Source organism: Mustela nigripes, chromosome 2, assembly GCF_022355385.1.
Source record: "Mustela nigripes isolate SB6536 chromosome 2, MUSNIG.SB6536, whole genome shotgun sequence".
Taxonomy (NCBI): Eukaryota; Metazoa; Chordata; class Mammalia; order Carnivora; family Mustelidae; genus Mustela; species Mustela nigripes.
This window is the reverse complement of record NC_081558.1, coordinates 101,903,841-101,920,796: the sequence shown is the minus strand read 5'-3', so window position 1 is coordinate 101,920,796 and position 16,956 is coordinate 101,903,841. Positions and strand designations below refer to the sequence as shown.

The 16,956-nt window shown below is 38.1% G+C and overlaps 1 protein-coding gene across 2 annotated transcripts in view; it reads left to right on the top strand.

Annotated features, from left to right (window-relative positions):
* UBXN7 (UBX domain protein 7) overlaps window positions 1-16,956 on the top strand; it is a 55,261-nt gene that overhangs the window by 22,421 nt on the left and 15,884 nt on the right. For both annotated transcript variants that reach the window (XM_059391186.1, XM_059391187.1), the window contains 2 exons: window positions 7,870-7,935; window positions 10,365-10,477. In XM_059391186.1, coding sequence (XP_059247169.1) covers window positions 7,870-7,935; window positions 10,365-10,477 — 179 coding nt within the window. The remainder of the gene's footprint in view (window positions 1-7,869; window positions 7,936-10,364; window positions 10,478-16,956) is intronic.

Here is a 16,956-nt window from a genome sequence, read left to right as displayed (position 1 = left end):
ATAACCTGATAAAGGTCTTTGGAGAACTATTTTCTTCTTAGGACAGAATTGATTTAAATTGTGATTCTAAAAGTGTGGTCTGGGAGTCTAAGCTGAAAACTATTTTTATAACCTTTTTTACATCTTTGGCAATTGGACTGATGGTTCAGAGGCAATGATGGACAGACTGTTGCATCTTAATTGAGTAAGGGTAGTGGCACCAAACTGTAAATTCTTCACTGCCATACACTCACAATTAAAAAAAAAAATAAACCTATTTTACTTAATGTTCTTGATGAAACAGTAAAAAATTAATTTCATTAAGTCTTGACTCCTGAGTACACATTTTTAAACTATTCTGTTTTACAAAATAGGATATGTACATAAAGCACTTCTGCATACTGACATAGTGTGGTTACTTTAAGGAAAAGCACTTGTACCGTTGTTTGAGTTGTGAGCTAAACTAGCTGCTTTTTTTGTGGAACATTATTTTTACTTGAAAGATTCCTGACAAACTATGGTTTAGACTTCAGGCATTTGGCAGACATTTTCTGAAAAAAAAAATCTGTTGCTGCTTTAAGACAAACAACTAATGTTGTTTGTTACCAGTTATTTAAAAAAGAGCTTTCAGGGAAGAATTAGGATTTTAGAGTTTATATCCACAATTAGGAACTTTGATAGCTTCCCATTACTTAAAGGCTTTCTGATGAGATTAGTGGTAGCAATAACAGATGTTGATTTTTTTGTTATTATTGTATAATGAAGTTGGTGTTTGGAATGTTTGCATAACTCAGTGAACAAATATTTTCTCTTTCTTTCTTTCTTTTTTTGGTGGGGGGTAGGGGAAGGACAGAGAGAGAGAGAGAGAGAGAATCTTAAGCAGGATCCATGCCCAGAGCAGAGCCTAATGCGGGCTGATCTCACAGCCCTGAGGTTGTGACCTGAGCCGAAAGAAATCAAGAGTTGGATGCTTAACTAACAGATCTATCCAGGGGCCCCTGAACTCATATTTTCAAATGACCAGTGTGCCAGATTACAAAATTGTGCATAGCTAAAAGAACAGACAATAAGATAAATTGAAGAGAGAGATTAGTTATCTATTGCTGTGTAACAGATTTTTCTAAAATTTAGCTTCCTGAAATAACAAACATTTGTTATCTCACAGTTTCTGTGGTTTAGGAATCCAGGTGCGGCTTAACTCTGGGTATCTTTGGTTAGGGTCTCTCACAGGGGTATAATCAAGGTGTCAGCTGGAGCTATAATTATCTCAAAGCTTGAGTAGAGGAGGATCTCCTAAGCTTACTGTGGCTGTTTGTTGGCTGGAGACATCAGTTCCTTACCATAGAGCAAATGAGAGAGCAAGAGAAGACAGTGCATTTTAGAAGCCACCATCTTTCTTAGAAGTGACAACACATCACTTCTGCCATATTCCATTTGATCCTGCCCATATTCAAGATACTCACACACAGGTTATGAATATTGGGAAATTGGGATAATTGGAGGCCATCCTAGAGACTACCTACTGCATAGACCAGTGGGTTTTAGTGGAGCAAATAATGAAAAGTTCATTGATAAGATTTTAGATTCTATGCTACAGTTAACCTTTAAGAAACTACTACTGGTTGAGTTTTGGTGCAGTATCAAAGGAGAATATTCACAATGATCTCAAAATACTACTAAAATACTTCTCCCCTTTACAACTATGTATCTGTGTCAGGTTGACTTTTAATTTCCTTCATTGACTTGAGCTATAGGAATAACAACAGATTGAGTGCAGGAGCGGATCTGAAAATCCAGCTGTCTTCTCTTAAACCAGTTATTAACAGAGTGTTATGAAAATGTGATGCAGTGCCACTCTTCTGACTAAATTTTTATTCTCCACCTATCCCACTTGCCTGTTCTATGGATCTCCTTTTGAATCTTTTATTTTTATTTTTATTTTATTTTATTATTATTATTTTTTTATTTATTTGAGAGAGAGAGACAGTGAGAGAGAGCATGAGCGAGGAGAAGGTCAGAGGGAGAAGCTGACTCCCTATAGAGCTGGGAGCCCGATGCGGGACTTGATCCCGGGATTCCGGAATCATGACCTGAGCCGAAGGCAGCCGTCCAACCATCTGAGCCACCCAGGCGTCCCTCCTTTTGAATCTTTATTAGCATTTTGTAGCTTAGCCTCATTGACCTCAGCGACCAGCATTCCTGTTACATGGGCAATAGAGTGAGAATACAAAGGACTAATGTTTGCTATATAGAAGATGGCTTGGAAGAGTCAGGAAACACATACTGAACAGGCAGGTGGGAGTATAGGCATTCCTATCTTATTGTGCTTCGCAGATATTGTGCTTTTTACAGATAAATGGTTTGTGGCTACCCTGTGTTGAACAAGTCTGTCTGCGCCATTTTACCAACAGCATTTGCTCACTTCATGTCTCTTTGTTACATATTGGTAATTCTTGAAATATTTCAAATGTTTTCATTATTACTATATTTATTACGGTGATCTGTAATCCATGATCTTTGATTGTACTATTATAATTGTTTTGGGGGCACCATAAACCACACCCATATAAGGTGGTGGATTTATTTGATATGAGTGATTCACCAGCCAGCAATTCCCTCTCTCTCTTTGGGACTCTCTGTTCCCTGAAACACAGCAATATTGAAAGTAGGCTGATCGATAACCCTATCGTCCTAAGTATCCTAGTGAAAAGAAGAGTTGCATGTCTCTCACTTTAAATCAAAAGCTAGAAATGATTAAGCTTAGTTATGAAGGCATATTGAAAGCCGAGATAGGCCAAAAGCTAAGCCTTTTGTGCCAGTTAGCTAAGTTGTGAATGCAAAGGAAGAATTTCTGAAAGAAATGAGAGGTGCTACTCTTTGGAACACAAACATGAGAAAGTGAAACAACCTGTTGCTTGCTGATAAGGAGAAAGTTCTGGTGTCAGGATGGAAGATCACACCAGCCACAACATTCCCTTAAGCCAAAGTTTAATCCAGAGCAAGACACTCTTCAATTCTTGGAAGGCTGAGAGAGGTGAGGAAGCTGTAGAAGAAAAATTTGAAGTTAGCAGAGTTTGGTTCATGACGTTTAAGGGAAGATGCCGTCTCCATGACATAGAAGCGCAGAGTGAAGCAGCAAGTGCTGATATTGAAGCTGCAGGAAGTTCTCCAGAAGATCTAGCTCAGATAATCCATGAAGGTGGCTACACTAAGCAACAGATTTTTCAGTGTAGACAAAATAGCCTTCTATTGGAAGAAGATGCTGGCTAGGACTTCCATAGCTAGAGAGGAGAAGTCGATGCTTCATACCTTCCAAGGACAGGCTGGCTCTCTTGTTAGGGGCTAATGCAACTGATGACTTGAAGTTCAAGCTGGCCCTCATTTACCATTCTGAAAATCCTAGAGCCCTTAAGCTTTATGCTAAATCTTCCCTGCCTGAGCCCTGCAAATGGAGCAACAAAACCTGGATGCAATATATCTGTGTACAGCATGTTTTTTTTTTTTTTTTTAGGTTTTATTTATTTGTCAGAGAGAGCAAGCGAGAGCGAGCACAGGCAGACAGAGTGGAAGGCAGAGTCAGAGGGAGAAGCAGGCTCCCTGCGGAGCAAGGAGCCCGATGTGGGACTCGATCCCAGGACGCTGGGATCATGACCTGAGCTGAAGGCAGCTGCTTAACCAACTGAGCCACCCAGGCGTCCCTGTGTACAGCATGTTTTACTGAGTATTTTAAACCCTCTGTTGAAACCTACTGCTTAGAAAAAAAGATTCTTTTCAAAATATGACTCTTCAATGACAATACCCCTGGTCATCTGAGAGCTCTGATGGTATTGTCCAATAAGATTAATGTTGTTTTCAGGTTTGCTAACACAACATCCAATTCTGTAGCCTGTAGATTAAGGAGAAATTTTTATTTTCAAGTCTTATTATTAAAGAAATACATCTTATAAAGCAGTAACTGCCATATATTGTGATTCTTTTGACGGATCTGGGCAGTGTAAATTGAAAACCTCATAGAAAGGATTCACCATTCTAGATGCCATTAAGAACAATTCACGATTCATGGGAAGAGGTCAAAATAACATCATTAGCAGGAGTTTGGAAGAAGTTGATTCCAGCCCTCATGTATGACTTTGAGGGTTCAAGACTTCATTGGAGAAGTGAGTACAAATATGGGTAGAAATAACAAGAGAACTAGAACTAGATGTAGAGCCTGAAGATGTCACTGAGTTGCTGTAATCTCTAGATAAAATGTTAGTGAAGGAGTTGCATCCTGTGGATGAGCAAAGAAAATAGTTTCTTGAGATGGAATCTACTGATGAAGGTGCTGTGAAGATTGTTGAAATGACAACAAAGGATTTACAATATTACATGAACTTAGTTGATAAAGCACCAACAAGGTTTGAGAGGATTGACTCCAATTAAAAAAAATATATGTATATATATTTATTTATTTATTTATTAAATAATCTCTGCACCCAGTGTGAGGCTCACGACCCCAAGATCAAGAGTCACATGCTTCACCGACTGAGCAAGCCCAGGTGCTGCTTGGTTCTCCAATTTTGAAAGTAAGTGGGTAAAATGCTATCAAATGACATTGTATACTACAGAGAAATCATTTGTGAAAAGAAGAGTCCATTAATGCAGCAAACCTCATTATCTTAGGAAGTTGCCACAGCCACGCAGCATCAGCAACTAACACCATGATCAGTCTAGCAGCCATCAACATAGAGGCAAGGCCCTGCACCAGCAAAAAGATTGCAACTTGCTGAAAGCTCCAGTGATGGTTAGCATTTTTTAGCAATATTGCACATATAATGGACTACAGTATACCATTGTTCCTGGAACAACTCAGGGGTTAAGGGAGCTGAACCCCAGATAGTTGAAATCTTCATAAAACTTTTGACTCCCCCCACCTCACCTCCTTTGCCCACTCCAAAACTTAACTAATAGTCTGCAGTTGACTGGAAGTCTTAACCAATAATGTAGTTGATGAACACATATTTTCTATATTATATGTACTATATACTGTATTAACAATAAAGTAAGTTGGAAAAAAGTTATTAAAACATCGTAAGGAAAACACATTTATAGTACCATACTGTATTTATCGAAAATACCCACATATCAGTAGACCTGTGCAGTTCAAATCTATATTATTCGGTGGTCAACTTTAGTGTAAATGTAACTTTCATATGCACTGGGAAACTCATTTGACTCATCTTAATGCGATATTTGCTTTGTTGGGGTAGTCTGGAACCAAACCTACATTATCTCTGAGGTATGCCTATAATAATGGTTTTAGGACTAGAGGCGTTGTATATGGCCTGCGGATAGGTTCTTGGATAGACTTAGCATAAACTAGGAGGAAACAAATGGGAGGAGGTTATGAGCCCAAGAAATAAAAGGGGTTGTGTCCAAGGGTCGCAAAAGAGGAAGTAGGAAACTCCCCCGGGAGATTAGGTGACTGATATAGAAGGGCTAAAGTGGGAAAAAGGTGGGTAGTTGTGAAATATTGAGTGGCCTGACTTTGGCAGTTTCAAAATAGAAGAAAATTATTTTGTATGTACTACCTCTGCAATAATCATATGCTCTGTTTAGGCAGCCATTCTATACCCTTATCCTCAGATATCCTTACTTTCCTAATTGTTACGGTTAGAAAGTATTTGCTAAAGAGTTTTAAGAAAGTATTCTTTGAGAGGCCATGTTATTCCTGCTAGAAACATATACATTTGAAGTAGGAACTCTTGATTAAAATTTAGAAGATTGGAAAGAATAACATTCCTTGCTGCTGCTTTATAAAGGAAAGCAGTGAAAGAAGGAGGAGAAAGTAATGTAATATTTAAATTTTAAAATTTTCAGTTTAATAATTTCAACATAAAATTCAATACAGAACTAAAACATGGAAGTTTCTTTTTCCTTTTTTTTTAGATTTTATTTTTTAAAAATTCATTTATTCATTTATTTGACACAGAGAGAGAGAGAAATCACAAGTAGGCAGAGAGGCAGGCAGAGAGGGAGAAGCAGGCTCCCCATGAGCAGAGAGCCCAACATGGGGCTTGATCCCAGGACCCTCAGACCTGAGCCAAAGGCAGAAGCTTAACCCACTGAGCCACCCAGGCATGCCAGATTTTATTTATTTATTTGACAGAGAAAGAGAGACAACAAGAGAGGGAACAGAAGCAGGGGGAGCAAGAGAGGGAGAAGCAGGGGGAGTGGGAAAGGGAGAAGCAGGCTCAATGCAGGCCTTAGTCCCAGGACCCTGGAATCACGACCTCAGCCTAAGGCAGACGCTCACTGCCTAAGTTACCCAGACACCCCTTTCCTTTTTTAAATCAGATCTCTTTTCCTTGAGACAATTTTGTGGTTCTTTAATATAAATTCACAAATGTGTGGGGCCCTGGGATCAAGCCCTGCTTTGGCCTCCTTGCTTAGCGGGGAGCCTGCTTCTGTCTTTCTCTGCCTGACACTCCCCCTGCTTGTGCTCTCCCTCTCTGTCAAATAAATAAATAAAATCTTTAAAAAAATACAAAAGTTTACATAAGTTATATACAGATAGTACTTCAAAAATGACATTTTTTAGGGGCACCTGGGTGGTTCAGTCAGTTAAGCATGATCCCAGGGTTCTAGGTTCTGGGATCAAGCCTCACTCACATCAGGCTCCCTGCTCAGCTGGGAGCCTACTTCTCCCTCTCCCTCTGCCCCTCCCCCTGCTCACGCTTGCGCGCACGCGTGCGCTCTCTCTCTCAAATAAGTAAGTAAAATATTTTTTTTAAATGAGATTTTTAATGTTTAGTACTGCATTTTGTTTTGTTTTTTGACTTAATTCTTGGATATAAAATTATATAATGGCATGCACAGACTTTTGGGAAAGATGCTTTGACATGGGATGGGGGACTTTATCTATTTACTCTTACCACTATTCATCATTTATTAATATGAAGCATTGCTCTGTTTACATGCTGGCCAGGCATGCCATTAGCCTATTTATTTATTTAAAGAGTTGATTAATTTATTTGACAGACAGAGATCACAAGTAGGCAGGCAGGCAGAGAGAGAGAGGGAAGCAGCCTCTCTGCTGTGCAAAGAGCCCCCCATGGGGCTTGATCCCAGAACTCCAAGACCATGACCTGAGCCAAAGGCAGAGGCTCAACCCACTGAGCCACCCAGGCGCCCGGCCATAAGCCAATTTAATAACTCTTACCCATATTGAAGGAGTTGTTAAATGTCCTTGTTTATTATAATGTATATAAATGATCTGAACATATACATATAGGAAGATAACATTTTAATGATTTTTTTTAGACTTTATAAAATACTTAAGGATTGGGTAATAGATACTATATCAGGTATCAGAAGATTTTGGTTCTGTTTATTTTTCTTTCAACTAACCCATTGTGTAATTGTGGGAAAAAAATTTTCTTCCAAAATTAAAAATGTTTTTGGTGTTTATAATTCTACATGTGTATCCGTTAACTAATAAGTTGTTCTTAGATATGGTTTAGAAGAAAGGAACTCACTCAAGTGTTACACCACAGGATAGTCAGAAACCCCTTAGGCTAACTTGAATTAGATGTTTACAGCGTGTATTTAGCTTTGTCACCATGGAGAGTCATTCTCAAAATCTTTTTTGTTCTGTCTTTTACACAAGTTTGGTTAAGTCTCTTAACTGGGTCTTAATTTTCTTATTTGTAAAACAGAATGGTAGGGCTAAAGATGATTGAGTTAATTTTACATGAATGACTTGAAAGTTTTAAAATATTTTTTGAAGGAGGACACCTTTATAATCTATGAGTGTTTTCAAACAAATACATATAGATAAGGAAGATTTTATAATTGTTCCAAATTTAGGTATAAATTTTTGTATCATTTCTGGTTTTTTTCCTCCTAAAGCTCCTAAAAGACGACGGCCTGCACGTTCAATATTTGATGGCTTCCGAGATTTTCAAACTGAAACTAGTAGGTATCTTTTACCAGTTTATTATCTCTCTATTTTCTTTCTTCTCCCTGCTTTTTCTCCCACATAGAAAACCACAAGACGGAGAAGCACCCATATACTCTCCTACAGGTCAGGATCATGGTTTGTTCTATATAGTTTTTCCTAAAAAGAAAAAGATGATTAATATCAGGCGTAATTACTTTGAGGAGTCACTTACTTACTTTATTTATTTATTTATTTATAAGATTTTATTCATCCATTTGACAGAGAGAGATCACAAGTAGGCAGAGAGGCAGGCGGAGAGAGAGGGGGAAACACTCCCCACCGAGCAGAGAGCCCGATTCGGGGCTCGATCCCGGGAACCTGGGCCAAAGGCAGAGGCCCTAACATACTGAGCCACCCAGGCACCCCCGTCACCTTATTTTAAAAGGAAATTATGAATTCAGTCTGTGATTGTTACTAACTTCCCCTTGAGCTAAATTGTTCCAAATGCTAACCTAACTGGTGATAGAAAAATAATAAGATTGATGCAGAAATGTAAGAAATCTGGTAATTTACGAAGTAAATTAACTTTTGAATGAGCACTTAAATGCTGACTATAATAAAAGAAAAAGATGGTTTCCCTCAAGATCCTGACATCTTACCTCACATGAGTCAGAATGGCTAGTATGAAATAGACAAGAAATAAGTATTGGCAAAGATAATAGAGAATGGGGAACTCTTGTGAACTGTTGATGGGATTGCAAATTGGTGCAGCCACTATGTAAAACAATATGGAGGTTCCTGGGCGCCTGGGTGGCTCAGTGGGTTAAAGCCTCTGCCTTCGGCTCAGGTCATGATCCCAAGGTCCTGGGATGGAGTCCCACATCGGGCTCTCTGCTCAGCAGGGAGCCTGCTTCCTCCTCTCTCTGATTGCCTCTCTGCCTACTTGTAATCTCTGTCTGTCAAATAAATAAATAAAAATCTTTTTAAAAATTGAAATTAAAAAATAAATGGAGGTTCCCACCAAAATTAAAGCTAGCAATACCATATGACCTAGTAATTATAATTCTGGGTATTTATCCTAAGAAAACAAATAGGCATCCCTTTGTTTATTGCAACATTTTCTGTAGCCAGGTTATGGAAGCAATGTAAGTGTCCCATCAATAGATGAATGCATAGAGAAGATGTGGTATTTACATGGTGGAATATTACTAAGTCACAGAAAAGAATGAAACCTCACCATTCATAGCAACATTGTGGACCTTGAGGGTATTATGCTAAATGAAATAAGTCAGACAAAGAAAAATACCATATGCTTACACATATATGTGGTATCTAAAGAACAAAACAAACAAGTGAAAAATAGAATAAATTGGTTGTTGCCAGCGAGGACTGGGAGGATAAGCAGAATAGATGAAGGGGATTAAGAGGTATAAACTTCCCATTATAAGATAAGTCACAGTGATGAAAACTACAACATTGGGAATATAGTCAGTTAATACTGTACTAACTTGTGTGGTGATAAAGGGTAACTATGTTTAACAGTGGTGAGCATTTTGTAATATATATAATTATCGAATCACTATGTTTTATACCCGAAACTAAAAAAATACTGTATGTCAACTGTACTGCAGAACAATGCATGACTAATTGGTAGAAAAAAGAAAATCCTGAAATCTGTCAGTTAAAGGAATGACCACAATGAAAATGCTTATTATAGGGGATTGAAAAACAGAAGAGGAAAAAGCCACACTACCCAAAGCAGCCATTCTTTAACATTTTGGCTACAGTTGTTTGGAATAGGTTTATAATTTTCTGTGAAGTAAGTTAGAATGACATTCTTGGCCACATACTTTTAGAGGATTCAGTGGTGATTTAGCTGTGGAATCTTAAAAGAAAAGATTTGTTTAGAGAATATGAAAAACCATTGGACCATGCTTGATTTTGTAGTTGATTTATAATGAGCTCATTGCAGACAGATAGGTCTTAAAACTTTGAAGAGAGTTGAAGGGGAACCCAGACTGATTCATGTTATCCAGGGAAGAATGTACCCTTCCAGGAGAAGGTGACAAGAGGTGGTCTTTCTCTCTCACTACCAGAATCTTTAAAGATTGGGAATGTAGCTCAAAACAACAGATAAATTAGGCTCACTTTCAGAACTGGATAAATGGAGATGAAAATTTTCTCCTGTGCTCAAGTTTGCTTGCAATATGAGAAGGAAATATTTTGATTAGTTGACTCTACTGTAAAGCTTTTGTACCTACATTTGAATTTGAACACCAGGAAGTCTTAAGAGTTTCCCCACCTTGCTTTGTATGTGTTTCACAATCAGCATTAGCTGTTTACATTTGCATGAGGTCAGGCATGTTGTTCAGTAGTTCTTGCAGTTGATGCATGTTTTTATATTTTGAGATTCACGCTTTTATTTTCTGACTAACTATATCTTTTCTATCCTCTTGTGTTGCAGTTCGGCAAGAACAGGAATTAAGAAACGGAGGAGCAATTGATAAGAAACTAACTACCCTTGCAGATCTCTTCCGGCCACCCATTGACTTGATGCATAAAGGGAGCTTTGAAACAGTAAGTTTTTGGAAATTGTAAGCCTTAGTTATGAATCCTTTTGCATTTTCAGTGCCATTTTTTTCTTTCTAGGAACAATTTTTCAGAATACAGAGAATTGGCATCTTAATACGTATGACATAAATATGAAATACCTAAAAGATTGCACTGATTTATATTTCTACCAGCAGTACTTGAGATTGTTTCATAAAATCCGTTTATTATGCTTGTGTGGTATCACTTAAGAGTTTTTGCCATTTGGTAGTTTTTTGTTTTGTTTTAATCTTTTTTTAGTTTGTGTTTCTTTGATCACTACTGAGAATAGTGTGCCTGTGTTTATTGGCCATTTGTGAATTGTAGGTATTTTTTGCCAATATTTCTATGGGGATCCTATTTTATTTTATTTTTCTAAAGATTTTTATCTATCTGTTTATTTATTTATTTTAAGATTTTATTTATTTATTTGACAGAAAGAGATCACAAGTAGGCAGAGAGGCAGGCAGAGAGAGAGAGGAGGAAGCAGGCTTTCCATGAAGCAGAGAGCCCGACTCGGGACTCAATTCCAGGACACTGAGATCATGACCCGAGTCGAAGGCCTCAGATGCTTTAACCCACTGAGCCACCCAGGTGCCCCAAAGATTTTATCTATTTATTTGACAGACAGAGATCACAAGTAGGTAGAGGGGCCGGCAGAGAGAGGGGGGGGAAGCAGGCTCCCTGCTGAGCAGAGAGCCCAGGACCCTGAGATCATGACCTGAGCCAAAGGCAGAGGCTTAACTAACCAAACCACCCAGGCGCCCCAAGGGATCCTATTGTATTTTAAAAGAATATCTGTGTAGTAGCAGAAGATATTCTCCTTCAGTTTTCTGGTTTTAATTTGGCTAAAGCCCAAGAAAAACTTTACAGAACAGGTTTATGTGATTTTCTGCTAAATTATAAGCTTAATGAGGGCAGGGGTAATATGTTTCTTTTTATTTTGGTAATCCTTGAGACCCAATTTCTGGTTTTTGTTGTTGTTGTTGTTTTTAGATTTTATTTATTTATTAAAGTAAGAGGAAGAAAGCAGGAGCTAGGGGGGAGGAGCAGAGGGAGAGGGAAAAGAAGATTCCCTGCTGAGCCAGGGACACCCCCCACACACACCCTCAGCCAAAAGCAGATGCTTAACTGACTGATCCACCCAGGTGCCCCCAGTTTCTGGTATTTTATGTTAAATGAATGAGTTTGCTTAGAATTTTCAATATTCTGTTGCTGTGTTTAGACAGTTGCTTTTGTGTTTTAACTAGCATGTTAATGCTCTTTTGAGTCAGAATAGCATTTCTATAGGTGTAAATCACTTACATTTCAGGTACGACTTTTCTGTTAGCATAAAGCAGGCCAAATAACACTGACAAAAATGGTGTTTGTAGCTGCATATTTGGAAGTGAATTACGATTTTTTTTTTAAGATTTTATTTATTTATTTGACGGAGATCACAAGTAGGCAGAGAGGCAGGCAGAGAGAGAGGAGGAAGCAGGCTCCCCACCGAGCAGAGAGCCCGATGCAGGGCTCGATCCCAGGACGCCGGGATCATGACCTGAGCTGAAGACAGGTTTTAACCCACTGAGCCAGCCAGGCGCCCCAGTCATGATTGTTTTTTAAATGATTTTGTACTTTGACATACTCTTAGAGTAGCCTAAATGAAATACTGAGGATTAAAAATTTAACTAAACCTGTACTTCAGTTTTAATTTTCTGAATTGTAAAACCTGAAAGTGTTTGGCTGCTTGTAACAGAAAATCCAAATGATAATGATTTGTCTAAGCCTGCCTGCCTGCCTGCCTTCCTTCCAGATTTTATTCACCTATTTGAGGGGAGAGACAGCACAAGCATTGGGGGGTAGGGGGCAGGGACAGGGAGAAGGAGGCCCTTCACTGAGCTTGGAGCACGATCTGGGGCTCAACCCTAGAACCCCAGACCATGACCCAAGTCAAAGGCAGACACTTAACCAACTGAGCTGCCCTGAAGCCCCAAGCATTTCTTTTTGTCATGTAAGTAAGACTAGAGTTGAGAGTCTTTGATGATTCATTAGTCAACTCAAAGATGTTTTCTTCTTGGCCTAGTGCTCTAAATATGGCAGCTGCCTATCCTTTCTTCTGTTCTGGTGTTCAGCCTTAAGAGAGAATAGCAGCAATATAAAAGACAAAAAGGATCTGAGTTTGTTTTGCCATGTTTTCCATTTTTTAGTAGCTTCTGAGTTGCTCTAGGGCTTAATGAAATAACTATGAACTTAGTTTAATTTGATCACTTTGGATTCATAAAAGCAGTTACTTTGTTGCTTGTTCTTTGAGGGAAATGTTAATCTTTTTTGATATTATCTGACATTTGATTCACTTTGTTAAGTTGTATCACCTTTTTTCTTTGTATTTCATGACCTGTATTATTCACAGCAGTCCATTTATTCACTGATAATACTAACCTTTGTTTATAAATCTGTAAGTAAACAGTCCCACAAAGGTAGACATTTAATTATGACTAATGATATATATTAGTTTTATAAAAATTGGGGAGGTAATATGCAAAATTAACTCACTGAAGATTAGGAAGGTGAATGTTAAAAATCAGAGGAACACTGGCTGCTCAGGCAGTGTCCATAGGTTTGGGCACTATCTTAGATGTATTTGAGCCACAGTTTTACAGGTTTAGAAACTGGACTTTCTTAGTGTAATTAGAGGTAACCAAATGAGAGACTGATTAATTCACTTGTTTACTCAGTAACTATTTTTGATATGTATATACAGAGAGAGAGAGTGAGGGGGGAGAGAGAAAGAGAGGAGGAGGAATTTCAGGTTATAGTAGTTGCTGGGAGAAAGAATAAAATAGAGTGAAGGAAAGAGAGAGAGGGCTATTTTTTGTTTAGGGCCATTAAGTTTAAGTGTTTTTACTGGTAAATTGAAAGCAAGGTTGATTTCATTAATTTCATAAAAGTTTATAACTCTGAGGGGACAGAACTATTTTATTTTACTTTTAAAGATTTTTATTTATTTGAAAGAGCACACACACAAGGTGGGGAGAGTCAGAGGGAGAAGCAACTCTCCACCCAGCAGGGAGCCTGATGTAGGGCTCCAACCTGGGACTCAATATCATGACCTGAGCCGAAGGCAGATGCTTAACCAACTGAGACATCCAGGTTCCCCCAGAACTATTTTAGATAGGAAAATGAGGGAAATTTATGAAAGGATGAGATTTGATAGAAACCTGAATGGAGTGAGGGAGTGTGAATTATAGGAAGGTCCAGGGGAAGAGTAGACAAAAGAGTTAAGTGTAAAGCAACTGGTACTAGTTTGGATACAGCCAAGAAAACCAATGTAGCTAGAGGTGAGTGAGCAAAGCACTTCAGATGAATGATCTGACCTGAGCAATGGAATATTTCTTAGGTTTTCTTTTCTTTTTCTTTGGCTTTTCCTTTTTTCCTTTTTTTTTTTTCCTCAAATAGGCTCCATAGCCAGCATGGAGTCCATTGCAGGGCTTGAACACACAAGCCTGTGATCAAGAGTTGGATTATGAACGACTGAGCCACCCAGGCGCCCCTTAGGTTTTCTTATTTTTCTACTTAACCCTTAAGTTCTGTGAACACAGGGACTTTGTTTTATTTACTATTCCATAGTGCCTGTAAGAGTTTCTGGCACATAATTGGCCCTTGTTAAATCTTTGTTAAATTATTGAACAGCATAATCTGGAGTATATTGTACAGAAAGAATCAGAACAATTTCCTTGATATTCCTTATTTTAATAGGAGATGTGTATTTATTTGTTAAAATTGTCATTCAGTTACACATGCACCTAGTCATAATCACTAAGAGTACTTTATTTAGTAATCTCAAAAGTACTTGCTATAAATGAGGATAAAACTAATTAACATTTCCATAAGAAAGTACTGGCATATTTTAATATTTCCTTTTTAGCTTTGTAGATACATCTTTATTATTGGAACAAATTATTTTTTCTTCTATATCCTTATTTTTCATACTTTCCTGATCTGTCTGGAACTGAGAGAGAGGTTAGTCTTTACTGTTCCCCTTGTCATGATAAATCCCATCACATACCTCTCTGTTTGGTATAGCCACACTTGCCCTTGGGTCTTCCTGTAATGGCTTTTGACTGTTGACTCAGAACAGCCAAATAGATTGCAAGAGGGAAGATTCATCATTGTCACATGGTTCACTCTCACCTCGAGTACTTGACTCATACAATTTGTCTACTTAGTGAGATTGCGTTAAGATTTTTACCTTTTGTCCAGACATTGTTGCTATGCATGACATTTGTATTTTCTTCGGCTCCTTCCTTCTTAATAGATCTTAATAGGTTTTTTTGTTTCTGGGTTTTGTTGGGTTTTTTTTAAAGATTTTATTTATTTATTTGTCAGAAAGAGAGGAAGTGAGAAAGCAAGAGAGTGGCAGGCAGAGGGAGAAGCAGGCTCCCCACTGAGCAAGGACCACCTCCCTACCCCCGACAATGTGGAACTTGATCCCAGAACCTTGGGATCGTGAACTGAGCCGAAGGCAGACAGTTAACTGATTGAGTCACCCAGGTTTCCCAGATCTTCAGGTGTTTTTGCTGTTAAGAGGTTTTGTCCCCCAATGTGAGCTTCATGAAGGCAGGGATTTTTGTGTTTTGGTAATTGCTGTAAGCCAGCATCTATAACTGTACCTGAAACATGGCAGGTTCTCAGTAAGTAACTGTTGAATGAATGAATCTGATGAATGAAGGCATGAATGCAAGTAAATAGATTTTTTAAACACAGAAAACAAGTGACTTTATCATTTTTGAACTCTGGACTTTATTTTTTAAAATATTTATTTATTTTAGAGAGAGTAGGGAGGGGCAAAGTGGAGGGAGAGAGAAAAGCAGACTCCCTGCTGAGCATGGAGGGCATGCTCATAGGTTTGGGCACTATCTTAGATGTATTTGAGCCACAGTTTTACAGGTGAGCTCCGAAGGTGTCTTTTCCTAGAGTTGGGACGGGGAGCTCCACCTCATGACCCTGAAATCATGACCTGAGCCAAAATCAAGAGTCAGCCGCAAAAAAGTCAGCCACTTAGCCAACTGAGTGTCCTCAGATGCCCCTAAACTCTGAACTTTTATTATTTTTGATTGTACATTTTTTTTCCTTGTCAATGTTGTATTTGAAGCAGATGTAAATTTATCTTGTTATAGGGGTATATACTCTCCAGTCTGTCTCTCTAGAATGTGTTAATTTTTTCCTTTATTCTTAGATGCTTTTCTTTTCTTTCCTTTTCTTTTTAGAGAGGGAGAGAGAGCACATGGGGGTAGAGCGACAGAGAATCTTAAGCAGGCTCCACATTCAGCGTGGAGCCCAGTGCGGGGCTCAGTCTCATAGCCCTGAGATCATGACCTGAGGCAAAAATTAAGAGTTGGATGCTTAACCCACTGAACCACCCACACATCCCTCAAATACTTTTCTTCAGTTAAGACAGTATACTTACTTAACCACCCATTTATTAAATCTATGTGAATGCTATAGGTATGGAAGTAAGTGGAGCATTATTACTTCTAGGAACAAGGAGTTATTATATTTGTATAATAAAATTCTTATTGTACTATAATTTAAAATAAGGCTTCAACCAGTTAAATACAGCTTCTTGGCTCAGTACATGGATACTTCTTTTTAGAACTTGGGTTTTCACTCGTGGGATCAGCGAATATTAGAAAATTGTTTTGGGGGGATTCATACAAAAAAACAAGTTAACAGTATCTGCAAGATTGTGTAAGCCTTAAAACAGAAGATATTCCTGGCTTTACATCTTATAATACTTCGGAAATGTTTATGTTCTTCAGTGATTAATCTGAGTGAATTGATCCTTAAGATTTTCTCATGTCAAACTGATAGGAAAAGAATATTATTCTAGGACAGAATTATTCAAAACTGTACCTTTCATTTTGGATCTTATGCAGAGGTTTGAGGTACATTTGTCTATTTGCCTTCCTGCTATTCTTTTCCTATTTGGCAGTATTTTATAGGTCTTTGTAGTAATGAGGAACTGTGAAGCAAAAAGTAAGCATTCATGATTGATATTTGTACCATACAGTAGGGAGCCTTGGAGATCATACTGAAATATTCTGTGATGCTGTGATCTCACGTTTTGAAATCCATCTTTAGGAATAACAACTTTAAGAGAAGACACCCTCGGCAGCTCTAATGAAGTGTTTAGGGTGATTCTGTAAGATAGCACATGGCTGATAGTTAGGATGAAAATGTTATTTGAAACTGTGTATGGGAAACACATTTTGAAGTTACGTATACACATGTATGGAAGGATTGAAAAGAAAACAACAAAGTAATACCTACTGCTTACATCTGTTTAAAAGGAGAAATATTTGTGGATAGGGATCAGAAGAGATAATACAATATACTTAGGTGACTTGTCTACCTTGTTTGTGGAATCTTTTTTAGGTAAAGATGTTTAAATGTACTGTAGAAATCTAGTCATTAAATACATAACA